Source organism: Urocitellus parryii, chromosome 7 (genome assembly GCF_045843805.1).
Source record: "Urocitellus parryii isolate mUroPar1 chromosome 7, mUroPar1.hap1, whole genome shotgun sequence".
Lineage (NCBI taxonomy): Eukaryota > Metazoa > Chordata > Mammalia > Rodentia > Sciuridae > Urocitellus > Urocitellus parryii.
In genome coordinates, this window is record NC_135537.1 from 169951641 (window position 1) to 169971016 (window position 19376).

The 19376-nt window shown below is 35.4% G+C and overlaps 1 protein-coding gene across 1 annotated transcript in view; it reads right to left on the bottom strand.

The window, feature by feature from the left end:
- Positions 1-19376, bottom strand: part of Smurf2 (SMAD specific E3 ubiquitin protein ligase 2) — a 98281-nt gene that overhangs the window by 58258 nt on the left and 20647 nt on the right. Inside the window, exon 2 of the mRNA XM_026402282.2 lies at positions 2079-2117. Within this exon, the coding sequence (XP_026258067.1) occupies positions 2079-2117 (39 nt within the window). The remainder of the gene's footprint in view (positions 1-2078; positions 2118-19376) is intronic.

Genomic DNA, 19376 nt, shown 5'->3' on the forward strand with positions numbered 1-19376 from the left:
TCAAGGAGGAAGTGGATCATTGATTGCAGCATGATAAATTATAAACTGGTGGCAGCAAGGAGAGACTGGGAGTTCTATGGCCACTGAGCTCTCCCCTTGCTGTGACATCTTGTGTGATCAAGAGCTCATGGTATATGAATTAAAGACTGCTTGCAATTTTCTTCCTATGTTTCAAATTATTCTATTAAATGGCTTTCCCATGTAAACACAAAGGCACATGAAAAGATGTAACTTTATAGATTGTTATTTTTAAAACCTTAATTCAGGTTCTACTCTAGGAATTTTATTCCATGTGGAATAAAGTAAGTATAATTTTAAAACACAGTGGTGCACGACTGTAATCCCAGCAGCTCAGGAGGCTGAGGAAGAAGGATTCCCAAGTTCAGAGTCAGCCTCAGCAATTTAGTGAGATCCTGTCTCAAAATAAAAAACATAAAAAAGATGGCCAGGGATGTCACTCAGTTAAGTACCCCAGTTTTCAATCCCTGGTACCAAAAAATATAAAACATATCAAGAGCTTTTTTAAAAAACAAACAAAAAAAAAACACTCAAACACCTGAAAATTATACCATACCAAATCTGTACACACAGCGTGTTTTTCCTGGGTGACAGGCCTTAAATTTTAAAATCTAATGAATTGCTTTCTGTTTTTAATTTCAAATATTTTACATATAAAATTCTGTTGAGTAAGACATTTTTACTAAAAATTGTGTCATTTTTACTCAATAATAACTATTGTAAAGCATGAAATTACAAGGGTAAGATTTTTCACACACAAAAGGTACTTCCCAATCCTCTCTCACAAAACTTAACCCTAAAGAAAGCCACAAAAAATTTTACAACCACTTGTTTGTCATAAGCACATCTATAATCTACAATCAAATGTGACAGATTTCATTCCTACAACTCTGTAAATTCTAAGAAGGCTCAATAACTTTTTTTAACCTCCCATTAAATTCTAAAATTTATTGGTAAAATTTCCTACAAAATGTGAAAAAAGAAAAAAGTATTCAAAAATATTTTCTTAAAAATTTTCTAAAAACCTAGTAATATGCACAACTTTCACATGTATTACACACATCTGCATATACACACATTCATATAAATATCTAAAAGGGTAAATAAAAGGAAAGGGATTAAGGGTAAAAAGCACAAAATCCCCTAGAAAAATGTGATGCTTAATGGCTTTGAACCAAAGCATTCATAAAATAACACTGAGTATAAAACAACAATAAGTGCTGGTGAGGATATGGGGAGAAAAGGCACACTCATACATTGCTGGTGGGACTGCAAATTGGTGCAGCCAATCTGGAAAGCAGTATGGAGATTCCTTGAAAAACTGGGAATGGAACTACCATTTGATCCAGCTATCCCACTCCTCAGTTTACATCCAAAGGACTTAAAACAGCATACTACAGGGATACAGCCACATCAGTGTTTATAGCAGCACAATTCACAATAGCTAAATTGTGGAACCAACCCAGATGCCCTTCAGTAGATGTATGGATAGGGAAACTCTGGTGAATATACTCAATGGGATATTACTCAGCATTAAAGGAGAATAAAATCATGGCATTTTCAGGTAAATGGATGGAGTTGGAGAATATAATAATGAGAAGTAAGCAATCCCAAAAAAACCAAAGGCCAAATATTTTATTTGATATGAGGATGCTGACTTATAATGGTAATGGGTTGAGGGGGGGAGCATGGGAAGAATGGAGGAACTTTAGATAGGGCGAAGGGGAGGGAGGGGAAGGGAGGAGACATGGGGGTAGGAAAGACATGGAATTAGTTAGACATCATTACCCTAAGTACTTGAGTGAATATACGAATGGTGTGAAAATACTTTGTGTACAACCAGAGACTTGAAAAATTGAGCTCTATATGCATAATATGAAATGAATTGCATTCTGCCGTCATATATAACAAATTAGAATAAATAAATAATTTAATCTAAAAAAAAAACACCAAGTATCTCTCTGAATAGAGAAATTCCTAAACTAGACAATTCTGAAAATATTATCTAAAAAATTTTACAAAAGATATGCAAGATTTATATTTAAAGTTAATTTACTTACGGAAAAAATCCTTTTTCACCAAGTTTTTTGCACAGAGTACTGTAAAGGAAACAAAAAAATACATGGGAAAAATTAAAATAAAATGGTAAGATTGCACTGTTTCATTTTAAAACACTGAAAACAACAGTGGATAATTAAACCCTTACTGCAGTGCTTGTATGAAATATGATCACAAACTTTATCATTAAAGACTAACAAACAAAAGACAGCTGAACAGCAATGGTTGCAACTTTAGCAATGATCACCAGTAACAGCTGAGGGCAAGAAATGTATAAATCTGATATTCTTAATCAAGACCCAATTCCTATCTTCATCAAGACCTATTAGAAAAATCCAATGGCAATGAGAAAAATAATTCTAAGGGAAAGATCATAAATTCAGGTTGTCATGTCTATTTTAAGGATAAAATAATTTTACATTTAAGAGGATCATACACAAGACAAATGAGACATTTTAAAAATAACATGTTGTTACCATCAAAATGCCACAGAAACTTTGTAGGAGAAATAAATTACCATCCCCTAAATCATCAGCTCAATGACATGATGGGCCTAATCTTTTAAAATTTTAAATTAAAGCTAGAGATCACAAATCTGAATTTTCTTGCATTAAAGTATTACTTAAATAGAAGTATGTGAGTATATTAAAAGTCACTGAATTGAACACTTTACAAGGATAAATTTTACAGTATATAAATTATATTTCAAATTAAAAATTGCTAGTTATATAGAGCCATATGTCTTTAAATCAACTTCATTAGAGAAAAAGGTCCATTTTCATATATTCTTAATTAAATCTATACAATATATATGTAATGTATGGCTAATTTGTATCCACTTCTATTTGCAGTTTTAGTGATCTGTTTCATTAATTATAATTACTGGAAGTTTAGAGTATAAAACTCATTTGATAAAATAAACTTGGGTAAAAGTCTAAATTTAAGCAACCACTTTAGAAATATAAATAAATATTTTGAAAACAGATGTTATCAGTAAATAAATGAAATAGCAAGTAAGCACAATGAGTTACTTGTCAGAATCTCAGACCATAAAAAATCATGGAAACCAGAGCTATACCTAAGAAATACCAAATTACAAACTGGATTCAAAAGAATCTCTCCCCAAATTTTTATCATCATATAAACATACATTCAAACCCAAAATTATAATCCTTGATATTAATGAGGTGATTTTTTTTAAATATTTATTTATTAGTTATTGGCGGACACAACATCTTTGTTGGTATGTGGTGCTGGAGGATCGAACCCTGGTCGCACGCATGCCAGGCGAGCGCGCTACCGCTTGAGCCACATCCCCAGCCCAATGAGGTGATTTTTTAAGCCACGACTTATCCCATAATTCATTAAGTGAAACCATTTCAATTCCTATTTTAAAGAATTTTTTAAAAAATGAAAATTTCTCTAACTTCTTGTCACAAACTTACTCTTTTCATACTTCCCCCCCCCCTTTCACTTACAATGCCCACTCTCCGGTCTCTAGATCTCATATACACTCTACCAGAGTGCCACCTCCCACATCTACCTTGTCTCCGCTTTGTCAGCATTTAAATTTACTCAAGTCCTAAGCAAGTTTCCCTCTAGCAACCTGTTCCCTTTCTTATGATACTTCTTCAAAAGAACTGTCTACACTTTGATTTCACTTCTTTATCTCATTCCAACACCTCAATCCACTTAATTTGTCTTATTCCCTCATCACAAAATGCTTTTCTCCAAAGGCTTAGGGACCTAATTATTAAATCCATCTAAAGGATATTTCCATTCCTTATCACGCCGGACCCTCAGAGGCATTTACCATTATTGACTACTCTCTCTTCTGGAAGCTCTCTCTCTTTTTGCTTCTGTTTAAAAGCACATTCATATAGTGCATAAAACTCATTCTAAGTCTTCCTTGCCAGATCTTCTTATACTCCATCCATAAAAGTTGAGGTTCTTTAGGGTTTTGTCCTAGGTCCTCTCTTTTTACTCCATAACCTGAGGATTATAGATGCCCATTTTTTGGTAAACTTTGGAATTATATGTAAATTTCTATCAGTATGTGTATTTTTCTAGGAAAAGGAACTCCTAACTTTCCTGGAAGAGAATTCACAAATTGATAACACTCTTCCTCCTTCTAGAAATATAATTTTGAAGGGCTGGGGTGGTGACTCAGTGGTAGAGTGCTCGCCTAGCATGCATGAGGCACTGGGTTCGATCGATCCTCGGTACTACATAAAAACAAACTAATGTATTCACCTAAAACTAAAAAGATACATACATAAATAAATAAAAAGAAATATAATTTTGAAGAGTCACTTTTCCATATATTCTCCTGAGTCTTTACTCCTTTACTCTATGGTTTTAATGATACCTCAATCTCAAAATCTTAGCTATATCCAAAACTAAATATGTTCACAAATGAAATCACCATCCTCCTCTGCCCCCAAAACTGCTCCTCCCTCCAGTTTCATTCAATAAACAGCCTTGCTTTCCTCTCTTTTGCCCAAGTCAGAAACTGACACAGCAATCTTCACTATTCCTCTCTCTCCCCATCTCTTGGCAATTACCAATTCTAATCAATTCTCTCTCTGATATATCCCTCATCTGTCCACTTCTCTCTAGATGAGTACCACAGCACCTTAGTTCAAGATCACTATCAACCAGTGTCTAGAAAATTGCCATAGCCTCCTAATTAAGTCTCCTGCCTCAAGGCTCACCCCCACCAGTTATACATACTTGACCCAAAGTGATCTTTCTAAAAATGTGCTCTCACCCATTTCCCTTCCTCCCATCCTTAAAGAACGGTCTTCTGACCCAAAATTATATTGGCTTCAATGCCCTTCAAAAGCTCTGGCTTCGTGGCGCTGGCCTCACACGTTCAGGGCCCTGGGCTCGATCCTTAGCACCACATAAAAATAAATAAATATAAGAAAAAAAAAAAAAAGAGCTCTGGATTCTATTACCTCTTTGTCCTCATTTTTTTTTTCATCAAAACTCCCCCTTAAATCCCCAAGTATAAAATCCAGCCATACTAAACTTTCACTTTCTCAGAGGCACTCCCATTTCTCACATGACCAGAGCCCTGAGATGGCATTTCCACTGTCTCAAAAACATTCCGCCAGGCTTCTTCACCTGCTCATCTTTTAAGTCTCAAAAAGGGAAGGAAATCTTTTACAGCATGTTTCTCTTAACCCTTGACAGACTTGTATTTTCCCCATACTTATGACAAGCACTTTTCACATTTCATTATAACTTTTTAAGTTTAAATTTTTCTTTATAACTATGGCGGTAGCAAACTCCTTATTGTACAAATCATGTCTCCCTTATCTCTTTTTATCTGGCATCTGATGAGCACTCAGTATCTACAGAATGAATGAAACTGACTCCAAAATAACTCAAAAATAGTTTCATTAAACAGGATATTTTTTAAACTATATAGCAGATAAATTACCAATTCTGATATAATCATGATTTTGACTTATGAAATCCATTTTAAACACACTTTCAGGTCATGTTTAATACTTTCTTTTGAAAATCACAAATCAGATGCTATTAAGGGCAACTAAAAAAATAAAATGAACATTAAAACAAGTTTGAAAGTTTATGAAGAGAAATTGTATTTTATTAATTAAGAGACTAGGAAAGATAACATCAGGGTCCTAAAAGAAACAAGACTTAGTTTAAAATATTAAATTATCAAAATTGCCAAATTGCTATCCTTAATGCTGGATTCTCATCAGCTCCAACCAGTTTTGCATAATTATTTTATGCCCTGGAAGCAAACACTCTTATTTGTAATTTTTAAAAGGAAGATTACCAAACATGATCTGAGAACTGGTAATTTTATTTATTTGTATAAATAAATTATTTTCACACATTACAGATTTTACTGAACTGTTTTGGTTTCCTGGGAATTTATCTCAGAGACTAGACCAACAGCTCTGTGGCCTTTCATCCACGTAAGTACCAATTATAGGAGTTTAGTGAAATGCTCAAAAAATTCATGAATTTCAATATGACAACTCCTGATTACTTCACAATAATGAATTTTCAATTAAGAATGTGTATGAGATTATTCTGAGGAAGGTACATAGACTCTTTTTTTTAATAATGAAAAGTAATACTAAGTTGGGGAGTTCTGAGGCTCAGGAGGAGTGGCAGTCTGGAGGAGATTTTATTTCTTTTGTATGTTTCTTTCATTTTTTAAAACATTTTTTAGTTGTAGATGGAGACAATATCTTTATTTCATTTATTCATTTTATGTGGTGCTGAGGATCGAACACAATGCCTCACCAGCTACAGAATTCACTAGGGGGCTGGGGATGTGGCTCAAGCGTTAGTGTGCTCGCCTGGCGTGCGTGCGGCCCGGGTTCAATCCTCAGCACCACATACAAAGATGTAGTGTCCACCGAGAACTAAGAAAAAATAAATAAATGTTAAAATTCTCTCTCTCTCTCTCTCTCTCTCTCTCTCTCTCTCTGTCCCCCTCTCTCTCACTCTCTCTTTAAAAAAAAAAAAAAAGAATTCACTAGGGACAATGTCTCAAACCATCTGTAGGTGCACAGTAGATTAAATTTATAATACTACTTTGATCATGTTATAATCTTCCTTCAAAGTATTTTTCACTCTTAAGTCTACATCCCCAAAACCTATCTTGTTGTATTTAGTCCACTTGCCCATTCTTCAGATAAATGATTTGAAATGATTAGGAGATATTCCAAATAAATTAAGATAAGCTATGCTAAAGTATACGGATAATGTTTATTTCACATGAATACAGCAATAATCATCTTGAGATGCTTAATGAGAAGGGGATACTTCCTACATTTCTTAACTTTATTTTTACTTGTCTTCTTAAAGAAACATAAAAAAGAGGGCTGAGGTTATGACTCAGTGGTAGAGTGCTTCCTACATTTTTTTCGTTCAATATTTCCTGAACATTCACTTTGTGCCATGTACTAGAATAGATTCCTTAGCTACAAAGATAAATAAGACATGATCCTTTGCCCTTAGAACTCACAGGTCAGCTACAATTCAAATATTTTGTCATGAATACCTTTGGTTGCTTTGTTTTCCTCAAGAAATGTTTAATAATTTTGTAAAATCTCTTTTGTATATTTTATTTGAGGCAGCAATAAAACCATCTGCATAAGTACAGCTGACAATAAATATTATCATTTAAATTAAGTCAACAATTTCTTTCTTTCTTTCTTTTTTGGGGGGGGTGAAAAAGGAATTATCTACATGCAAAACACCAGGTAATAAGATCAGAGTAAATTCCAGCTGTAGGAATAAAATTCTATGCTGTTTTTTTTATTGAGCTAGATTCATAATGAATGACTGTCTATGCTTAATGTGAATAAAGTTCCCAACTGCACAGCATCTCCTTGCCAAAAATTTCCCTTCCTCCTCCAGAATGGAGCTGCATTCCAATTACATTGCTGATTGGAATGAGACTGCCTGAGAGAAAGGAAAAAAGAAAGAGGGGGAGCTCAGACATCCCATTTTCCTTTGCCCCACAAAAAGAGATTGTATAACACTGTTTCTGCAACTCAAAAGTTGCATAGACTATTTTTTAATAGAGTAAACTTCTCCATATTTCTCTGGATGTTCTTTGAACTTATATTATCATTGAAAAAAATAAAACTGAAATCCAAAATAACATTTTAATATGAATTTCAGCAAGTTACCCCAGTGACTTACAAATATATACTAAGATGCACCGTTTCTAATCATCCATACAACAGGTTAGATCTTTCTGTTCCAAGAAACAACCTCTACTTCAACCCCAACATGAAATAAAAATGAAATTTAAGTTCTACAGAAAACTTAGAGACAATATAATTTTTACATGTTTTAGTGTATCTGTACCACAGATACTCTACACAAAGATTCATAAATAAAAGAATTATTATAAAATGTTGCAGTGAGCATAATTATCAGATACAACCTTATGAGCCTAACAATAATGAAGCCATTAAGTAAATCATGGCATGTTGAAATACTATTAGACAGCCATTAGAAATTATGTAAAAATATTGACAAGTAGCTGAGTGCAGTGGCACATACCGCTAAGCCTAGCAACTTGGAAGACTGAGGCAAGAGAATTTTACTCTAGGCCAGACTCAATAACTTAATGAGACCCTCAACAACTTGGCAAGACTCTCTTTCAAAATAAAAAATAAAGGGCTGGAGTTGTGGCTCAGTGGTAAAGCGCTTGCCTAGCACGTGTGGGCACTAGGTTCAATCCTCAGCACCACATAAAAATAAATAAAGGTATATGTCCATCTACAACTAAAAAAAAAAAAAAATTAAATAAATAGTAGGCCCAAATCTTTATCACGACAGATTAGGCCCCAACTTCCTTAACAGGACTCCTAAAGTATAAGAAATAAAATCAAGAATTAATAAATGGGATGGATTCACAAACTAAAAAGCTTCTTCTCAGCAAAAGAAAACAATCAATGAGGTGAAGAGAGAGCCTACATTTTGGGAGCAAATTTTTGCCACATGCACGTCAGGTAAAGCACTAATGTCCAGGATATATACAGAACTCAAAAAACTTAACACCCGGGCTGGGGTTGTGGCTCAGTGGTAGAGCACTTGCCTCGCACGTGCAAGACCCTGGGTTCGATCCTCAGCACCACATAAAGATAAATAAGTGAAATAAAGATATTGTGTCCAACTACAACTAAAATATTAAAAAAAAAAAACACTTAACACCAAAAAACAAATAACCCAATCAATAAATGGGTTAAGGTACTAAACAGACACTTTTCAGAAGAAGATATACAATCGATCAACAAATACATGAATAAATTTTCAACATCTCTAGTAATTACAGAAATGAATATCAAAACTACTCTAAGATTTTATCTCACTCCAGTCAGAATGGCAGCTATCAAGAATACAAGCAACAATAAGTGTTGGTAAGGACTTAGGGGAAAAGGCACATTCATACATTGCTAGTGAGACTGCAAATTGGTGCAATTATTCTGGAAAGCAATATGGAGATTCCTTAGAAAACTTGAATGGAAACACCATTTGTCCCAGCTATCCCACTCTTTGATCTATACCCAAAGGACTTAAAATCAGCAAACTATAGTAACGCAGCCACATCAATGTTTATAGAAGCTCAATTCACAATAGCTAAACTGTGGAAGCAAACTAAATGCTCTTCAACAGATGAATGGATAAAGAAACTGTGGTACACATACACAATGGAATATTACTCCACATTAAAAGAGAATAAAATTATGGCATTTGCAGGTAAATAGATGGAGCTAGAGAATATCATGCTAAGCAAAGTAAGCCATTCACCAAAAACCAAAGACCAAATGTTCTCTCTGAAAAGTGGATGCTGGGGATGGGGCTTTCAGGAAAATAGAGAAACACTGATTGGGCAAAGGGGAGGGAGTGGAGGGGAGTAGGCTACGGGGGCAGGAAAGATGGTGGAATGTGATGGACATTACTACCATATGACTACACATATGGTAAGTGGCTACATCGTATACAATCAGAGAAATGAAAAATTGTGCTGCAACTGTGTACAATCAATCAAAATGCATTCTGCTGTCATATATACCTAATCAAAATAAATAAATAAATTTAAAAAAAAATAAATAAAAAATAAAAAGAACTGGGGCTGTAGCTCAGTGGTAAAGTATCCCTGGGTTCAATCTCCAATTCCAAAAAAAATTTTTCACGAAAAATATTTTCTTATATGCTTTTAGAAAATGTCTATTTAAATAGTACATTTAATAAAACACAATTTTAACAGGGAATATAAAGACACTGGATAATATTTATCAAATAGTTACTATGTGCAAGTGTGTATCAGCCATTTGTGAAGTTAGTATCTATATTTCTTAGGATGAAGAAACTGAGAGTCAGGCACAGATTTATTAAAACATTATACTATAAGTGACACAGTTGAAATTCCAACTCAAGTAGTCTAATAAAACCCAAAGTCTTAATCACCATATGAATGAAGCATACTCTCCCAAGTCTGATCTTCCTTCTTACAGGATCCTACTTAGGTTAAAGCAATTATTGGTGACCAAGGTTCATAAAATCGTTTATTGAAACCTAGGTTACAGAAGGACCTTCTCCAAAAAATCAGTAATTCTAATCTTTCAATACATATAGCAGGTTTACCTCTGTAATCACAATAGCCATGCTTTATTTAGCTAAATGTCATGTTACAGCTACATTTTTTTTACCACTACATTTAATCAAGGAATTTTAGCAATTTCTTTCATGCATGTTGCAGAATAAACTAGGCCTCCTAAGTTTAACTTAGTACCTGGCAGATATTTAGTATAATTGATATGTTAAATGACATATTAAAAACAAGTTCTTTCATAATGAGGTTAAACCTGACAAAAATAAACAAGTAATATCACCATTTAAACATTTCACCAAAGGCAAAATTGGTTCTGATTTAAATTTAAAATGACCTTTTTAAACCACTCACATCAACTTTTTAATTTTTTTAAATTTCAATAAACATGGAGATTTGGGATTTAAAAAAAAAAAAACCTTCCCAAACAAGTTTGGTTTTTATTTTTTTTTTAATTGGGAGAGGTGGGGTGGGGATGCCAGGCACAGAAGCACAAGCCTATAATCCCAGTGTTTTGGGAGGCTGAGACAGGAAGATCACAAGTTCAAGGCCAGTCTCAGCAACTTAGGCCCTAAGCAACTTAGCTGTCTCACACTAAAAAATAAAAAGGGCTGGAAATGTAGTTCAGTGGTAAACTGCCTCTGGGTTAAATCTCCAGTCCAAAAAAAAAAAAAAAAATTGTGTAAAGTGTGGGGGTGCTAGGCACTGAACCTAGAAATACTTGTCCTCTGACTTTACTCCAGTCCTTCTTTTGTTTTGTTATTATTTTTTTATTTTAAGACAGAGTCTCACTAAGTTGCCCAGGCTGGCCTCAAACTTGCCATCCTCTTGACTCAGCCTCCCAAATAGCAAGGATTACAGGCATGCACCACCATGCTTAGCACAATTTTTTTTTTTAATGAATAAAACAAGACAAGGGTATACAAATGATTTTTTTTAATTAAGTGCAAGTTGAACTTTTTCAATACAAAAATAATAATCTACTTTGGCATTATAAATGCAGATATTATTTGTTCTAGCCATCGTAACAATGTTTCCTTATAGTATCAGAATTTTAACATGTCTTTCAACTGGCATAATAATAAAGATCTGATTCACAGGTTAAACTTAAGCCAAACAGCACATTCAACATGAGATAAATACATAGTATGTACTCTATTGATACCTTGCACATAGCAAACGCATTACAGAAGCTATATTTTGAAAACCTATCTGAAAGCATTTTAGCTATATATCTTAAATCCGCAGTTCTGTGAATTATTTTCTCCAACTTGTGAATGAATATTTTCATAAAGGTACCATCTTCCATTTACAAATTCACAATGTTTTAGGCATCTCCTATGCTGTTTGCAGACCAAACATTATCCTAATTGAGACTCAGTCACCACCTCCTTTAAGGGACACCTTCATTCAAAAAGACCCACTCAGCCCAGCCTGTAATTCCAGACTCCAAAGGCTAAGGCAGGACAATAGCAAGTTTGGAGGCCAGCCTGTGTCTCAGAAAAGAAAAAAGAAAGAGAAAAGAGGGCTGGGGATGTGGCTCAAGCGGTAGCGCGCTCGCCTGGCATGCGTGCAACCCGGGTTCGATCCTCAGCACCACATACCAACAAAGATGTTGTGTCCGCCGAGAACTAAAAAATAAATAATAAAAAAAATTCTCTCTCTCTCTCTCCTCTCTCACTCTCTCTTTAAAAAAAAAAAAAAAAAAAGAAAGAGAAAAGAAAACAATAAATCAAACAGACCCACTCCTAACTGATGGTTGTCCAAGAAGTTGAAAGAGAATACCTAAATTAAGCCAAACAGTAAAAGAAGCCACATACCAAGGGAAGGAAGATTGTATTTTAAGATTCAAGTATTTAGACCTTTCCATGAAGCCTAAATACTTAGTTTATATGTAGGGAAAGATCTATATCACTTTCTGGGCCACTCCCAAGTTTTCCTCCTTTTTCTTTATCTCTTTTTTTTTTTTTTTGAGACAGTATGACTTATACTATAAGCACCATAAAACTGAGGATCAGAATGCCCTGAAAACTACTTAATGTCACTTTGCTTCAGAGACCCTCATCTGAAAATGAGGATAAAATGAGGACACTAAGTGTCACCTCACAGTGTTGTTTTAAAGATTAAACAAACTGAAACACATAAAACATTTTGCACCTACTATATAATAATAAATATTAACTGTCATTCTTCCTACTCAAAAATTTCTAAAGAAATTCACTTAGGCTGCAAGTACCTTAAGAAAGAAATAAAGGAGTCTAAGTTTGGCAAGAAGTTTATCTTAGCTTGGGCTGCCAAAACAAATAGTACAGTCTATTAACTTAAACAACAAACACTGATTTATCTGGAAATAAGTTCTAGAAGATGGAAAATCCAAGATCAGGTGCCAGTAAGATTAAATGTCTAGAGAGAGCCTTCTTCCTGGATTGCAGACAAGTCACTACTAAAAGGCAAGTCAAGGAACTCTACAAATACAGAACTCTTGCTGATTCCTTGCATGGTGAAGAGGAGAATTGTGGGAGGCCATCCTCGCACGTGATTTGAGTTACCTCCCTGGCTGGGCGAGAGGCGCTTAGGCACAGCAGTGTCAGTGCTTTCCCTACCCTTCTCCAGGTCCGAGGGCTTGTCCGTGCAGAGGTCTATCTGGCCACTACCCCAAAGACCCAATCGTCGCCCCTGACCTTGGGATGCTGCCCCCCTTAATCTTCATTGGGTGGGATTTTCCCCAGAATTTTTTGTTTTCCCCAATAAAAGTTTCTCTCTCCCCCCCCCCGTTTAATATTGTTGTTGAATATGATTTAATCTTAAAAATGACAGAGACATTCCTCATACAAGACATAATGTAACTACTGCACATGCAGGCACTGAAGTAGGTTCATTGCTTAACACACATGGGGAGTCCCTATTTTTCTGTTAAATCATTGGAGAATTTATTTCACTGGAAGAGTTAAACAGAAACTTTATAACATCCTCTTAAAACAGACACCCTACTGTTGATATTATCTCTGAAGTTTCAGAGTACCCTAGTTTTCCTAGCCTAAATTTTGTCAGTAACATTAATGGCTATACCATCATTCCAAACCTGATACACTCAGTAAGTATTATGGCCCCAAAGTAGCTAACTTTCCTCACTGGAAAGGACTGCACTTAAGAGGCTCATTTCAGGTCCCCCTCTCAGTGGCTACAACAGGCAAGCTTCAAGAGGCCCACACATGGGTTTATGTTAAAGCAAGCTACCAGTCTGGAACAGTGGATTTCTATGCCCTTAAAGGATCTTCTTACTGAGTCTTAAAAGGCCTACTTTGACTCCAAGAAACACAGAACTTGCCCCATAACCCCAGATCAAGTTAAGGACAGATAAAGACAGCTCCTATACAACCTATCAGAAAACAGAATCATCTGTTCCTTTTTTAAAAAGATTGTTACAGTATTACGCTGGTGAGTTAATTCAAATAAGAAGTAACCACTGTTTTCTCTTAGCACAGAGGTACTGAGCTTAATTTTCCTGGTTAGTCTATGCACTGGCAACTAGCTATACCCTATAATTTTGTCATGGGCACATTCAATTAAGACACATACACAAGCCACTGCTTATCTGGTCAACAAATATATATGTATCACCAGCCTATCAAAACATGCAGGGATTTTGCTTTCCAAAAAGGGAACAGGGACATTTTGTGGTTGTTTAGTTTTAAAAGACCTACTCCATTTCTCTCTCCCAGAAACTACTCTGTCAGATCAGGTTCCCTGCTGGGCAGTAAAACTACTTTATTGGGTGCTCAATTTTTGTTCCCTAATAAGTCTTTTTCCCTTCAATAACTATTTCTAAGGTTCTCCCCATTATTAAATATTAACTCATCTTTCCTTCTTCCCCTCAAATTTAACAGCATCATCAATCCACACAGTCATCAAGAAAACCTGAAAGTTAATCTGTATTCATCATCCATGTACCTTTACAGTAAGTTTTCTAACACAGAACTCAAGACTGTTTTACCTGCTTGCGTAAATACCCTCAAGGCTTTCCAACACACCTAAACCCACATGGGACTTTATGATATGGTCCCTGATGTCCAATACAATCTCACACTATATCCTCCACAAGTACCTTTCACTTATCACTTTCCTTCAATGCAAAATGCCTCCTTCGTTATTCCTTAGCTTATATACCTGAATAAATCCTATTAATCCTTAAAAACTGAGCACAATCATTGTTTAACCTCTACTCAGAAAGTGATCTTAACTCAGATCTCTACTAACCTGGTCAAATTAGATTTTCCTTTCCTAGTCTTCTCAGGATATTGTGTTTATCTCTAAAGTATAGTGAAATACCATACTGTAAGCTACCTTATAAATAATGTCTTAACATCTCCTCTACCACAGTCCCTGACACATATCACGTACTCAATATCTCTTACCCAAATGAATTATGTTCTCAGCATGTTGGAATGTCACTACTCTAATGGTCTGAGGTCTGTTTCTTAAGGATGAAACAAAAACTGTAGTGAGTAAATAAGATGCTCACTATCTTCTAGGTACCATCTTTCACATAAACTGGACTTTTAATAGCACATCAATTGAATGAGGTAGATATAACTTTCCTTATAAGAAAACTGAGACTAAGAACTTCAAAACTACCAAGTAGAAAAAGGATTAAAATCCAAATTTCTTACTTCAAAATTCATACTATTTCCACGACAATTTTGAAACGATTTTTAGGTGTACTTGACAATACATTTCACACATTTAAAATGTGTGATTGTTTGAATCCGAACATAGTGACATATGTCAGTGATTCCAGCGACTCCTGAGGCTAAAGCAGGAGATTGCAAGTTCAAGGCCAGCCTGGGCAACTTAATAAGGCCCTGTCTCAAAATAAAATTACTTTAAAAAAGGGATGGAGTGTGACTCAGTGGAAGATGTCATCTGGGTTCAACCCCGAGTACCACCAAGAAATAATAATAAACTCTAAAATTTTAAAATATATAAAATATATAACAGAATTAACTCTTTTCACTACATTTTGCTATTTACTTATCAGTAAAATCTAGAGAGAACAGAGCTCATCTGCTATGGCAACTTCACCTCTCGCCAAAACCTGATTATAAATTGTAAAGATTATACAAGAACTCTTAGGCAAGTTAAAGCAATTATCACTGCATTGGAATTAAAAGGACAACCAGTCCAGGATAAACCCTAAGTTTCCAAAGAGATAAAATTTCCAGGGGAACCAACTGACATCCTGAGAAGCTATCTTAGAGATGAAGATTTATGTCCAAGGGGAAAATCTTTAAGATAACATTGGCAGGGATACTGGGGATTGAACTCAAAGACATTCAACCACTGAGCCACATCCCCAGCCTCTTTTGTATTTTATTTAGAGACAGGGTCTCACTGAGTTCCTTAATATCTCGCTTTTGCAGAGGCTGGCTTTGAACCTGAGATCCTCCTGCATCAGCCTCCCAAACTGCTGGGATTACGGGTATGCGCCACCATGCCCAGCAAAGATGACTTTTTTTTTTTTTTTAAAGATTTTATTTATTTATTTATTTATTTATTTATTTATTTATTTATTTTAGTTCTCAGCAGACACAACATCTTTGTTTGTATGTGGTGCTGAGGATCGAACCCGGGCCGCACGCTTGCCAGGCGAGCGCGCTACCGCTTGAGCCACATCCCCAGTCCACAAAGATGACTTTCTAATAATACTGCAGTAGAAAGAAAAATCTACCAGGTAAACCAATACTAAAAAAAAAAAAAAGAGGATAAAATGAACACTATGTTAACAAAATTTTAATAATAATACAGCAAAAGGAGACAAAAAGCAAATCAAAAAACAGAACTAAGAAAAACAAAAGCTAGGAGAATCAATCATAGTAATAAAAAGGTAAACAAACTTTCCACAACAAAGGAAAGCCTATTCAGAACTACAGAAAGAGTTGCATTGAGAGTAGTTTTGACTTGAAGTCTATAAAAAAAATGAATTTGGGGGCTGGGGCCATAGCTCAGTGACAGAGTGCCTGCATCACATGTGTGAGGCATTGGGTTCAATCCTCAGCACCACATAAAAAAATAAACAAATAAAGTCAAAGTAATCTTAAACCCTGAGGAAGATATAGAGAAAACTTAACAAAGACAACAACCCTAAGTGTTAGGTTTAGAATAATTTGGGAATCTCAAAAAACAAATGAATAAAGTACCCAGAAGGAGCTGTATTAAACAAGTCACATGCTAAGATACATGAAACTACCTATGTTTCAATTACATACATACAGAAACTCTCTCAATATGAAGACTAGTTATAAATCTGACCTCAGTAAATGGAGTAGATTTATAAAAGGACAATAAAATGACAGGCTGGTCACCTGGGGTGAATGGAAGAAAAAAGCACCTGCTTGTACCCCAAGGAGACGAAGTATAAAGTTAAAGCAGATGAAGCAGTTAACAAAAATTCTAGAAGTTGTTTTGTTTATTTACAAGCTGCTTCCAAAGTCTTCTTGCCTACCTGAAATAGAAAATCATTTGAGAGATTATCAGCCTTTTGGGAGTTTCTAAAAATATATGATCCTGTTCGAATTAAATCCACAAAATAAGAAAAGCCAGTTACTCCGTAAGTCTATACAGAGCGCTTACCGGCCAAAACACAAGAAATTAGTTCCTACCACCACACCCAAACTGGTGCAACAGGTTAGATATGAGCAGTAAAACAAGAGAACTGTCTGTTAATATTATCAAACCTAAAAATTTATATTTAAAGCCACTAGAACAACTATGGCAGGGGAAGTGGGTCACAAATAATGGTCCATTCAGAGTTGTAACAAGTTTATTAGCACAAATATTTTTTTAAACTGTTGTTAGAAAATTATAAGAGCTACTCAGAGTCTGCCTCTCAATAGTTTAACTGATGATGAGAACAGTTGCTTTTACAGGCTTCTTAAAGGTCCCAGTTAAGGGCTTTCTCTGAATGACTTGGGAGAACTTACAACATGCACCCAGAGGCCCTACTTTCACCAGCACTCAATTAGGTCTTAGGTGTCCCTGAAAAAGCAACTGAGATACAGGCAAGTAAATCAAAAAAGTCTGTTAAATCACTTAAGAATGGCATCCTCACCAAGAACAGTATTACAAGAGTAACAGACAAAATCTGAGTAGCTGCTTAAATGAGAAGTGAAAACACAGAAAGGAAAGCAAGGCTATTCTTTTCTAGAAGTCCAACCTGAAAAGAAGAATGGTGGAAATTAAAGGAAATCTACTAAGGCAGGAATTTTAAAGATGAGAGACACATGGATATTTAAATTCTAAAAGAAGTGGAAAAGGCTACTTGATAGGACCAGATAACAGCTCTAGAATTAACCTTATCAAACCTGGACAGATAAGGAATTCGTGTTAACTGATATCTGAAAATCAGCCTGACTCCTATGATACACATTCAGAACACAAAATGTACTTAATCACCTCCCTCTCCCAAAACAAAAAATGTAAAACAAAATAAACAAAAAACAGAGAAACTCAAAAATACCCTAAATTCAACTCCTGCCCTTATGATCACACACTCTTTACTGGACATGAGAAGTATCCGCACAATAATAACTAACATTCATTGAGTGTTTTCTACTTCTCAGGTACTTTATATGGGTTAGAGCATTAGTTTCTCTGGATTAATATATTCTCACTCTACAGAAGGAAATTAAAGATTAGAGAGGATCAGCACTTTAGTATCATACACTGCCTCTCATCATCAATTAACCATTCCATCCTATTATTCTAAGCCTCTCTATATATAAAAGGGAAAAAAGGCAAAGCTCTTAATCTCCAGAAGTTTCTACTGCTGGCACATTAATCACAAATTTCTCCATCAGCTCAGAGGTCTGAAGTTAGACTGGCTGAAGTGTCCTGTGAAATCCACACAAGGTTAATAACTGACCATGCATGCCCCAACATACTCTTAGCCTCAACCCTCCCACAGATATGTGCAGATTAAATCAAATGAATCTCCAATTGACAAGCAGCTGTGAAAAAGAGACACAGGGGAAAAGGAAAAAACAAACAAAAAACTCTCTTAATTCAAATCACAGACTATCTGACCTAAAACCTGGTTATAAAAAAGGTCAGAAACACTTCACCTGCCCTTAAAAAAGGTGGGGGGGGGGCGGGGATTAGACAAACAGTAACTGCTTAGGGGGAAAAACAAATAAAAACCAAGTGTTCAAAGGCCTCCAAACTTCTGTCAAAAGAGCTAAACAGGGGCTGGGGTTGTGGCTCAGGAGTGGGTCCTGGGTTCGATCCTAAGCACCACATAGAGATAAATAAATAAAAATAAAGATACTGTGTCTAACTACAACTAAAAAAAATAAATATTCTTTTAAAAAAGAGCTACACAATTTAGGACTACACTATAATACAGAGCTTAGAGACAGAAGTAAAACACAGTTGGGTTCAAATTCCATCTCCCCCAACACCTAACTTACTGTGAGCCCTTGAATAAATTATTCAACCTCTTTGAGATCAGTATTTTCTTGTGGTATGTCATATGCATATCCAACTACTTCACATTGCTTTGAAGATTAAGTGAGATGACTTAGGTATATAATTTCCCAAAATATGGCAATTAATACACACAGGGGAATAGGGATGTAGTTCAGTGGAAAAGCACTTGCTTAGCACACAAGAGGCCCTGGGTTTGATCTCCAGCAACAACAGGGAGCTACCGAAATTGATGTATAATTTATTATTAGAATAGAAGATGGAATCCCTAATGATAGTAACTGATTTCTCTATACCTAGGTATTAAGAGTTGATATGAGGGCTGGAGATGTGGCTCAAGCGGTATCGTGCTCGCCTGGCATTCGTGAGGCCCAGGTTCGATCCTCAACACCACATACAAACAAAGATGTTGTATCCACCGAATACTAAAAAATAAATATTAAAAAAATTCTCTCTCTTAAAAAAAAAAAAAGAGAGAGAGAGAGATGAAATGAAAGTTGATCCGGGTCCCTTGAAACAGAGGAACTACAACTTCAAGGAAAAGACAAAGTATACAAACAGAAGCAGAGAAAGGAGACTTTCTTCTCACTAACCCCTCCATAACCTACCCTAGTATCATTCCATTGGAGGTGAAATGTATTAGCTGAGTAACAATAATAAGTATGGTTGTTTACAAAAAATATTTAGTATATATTTAGCA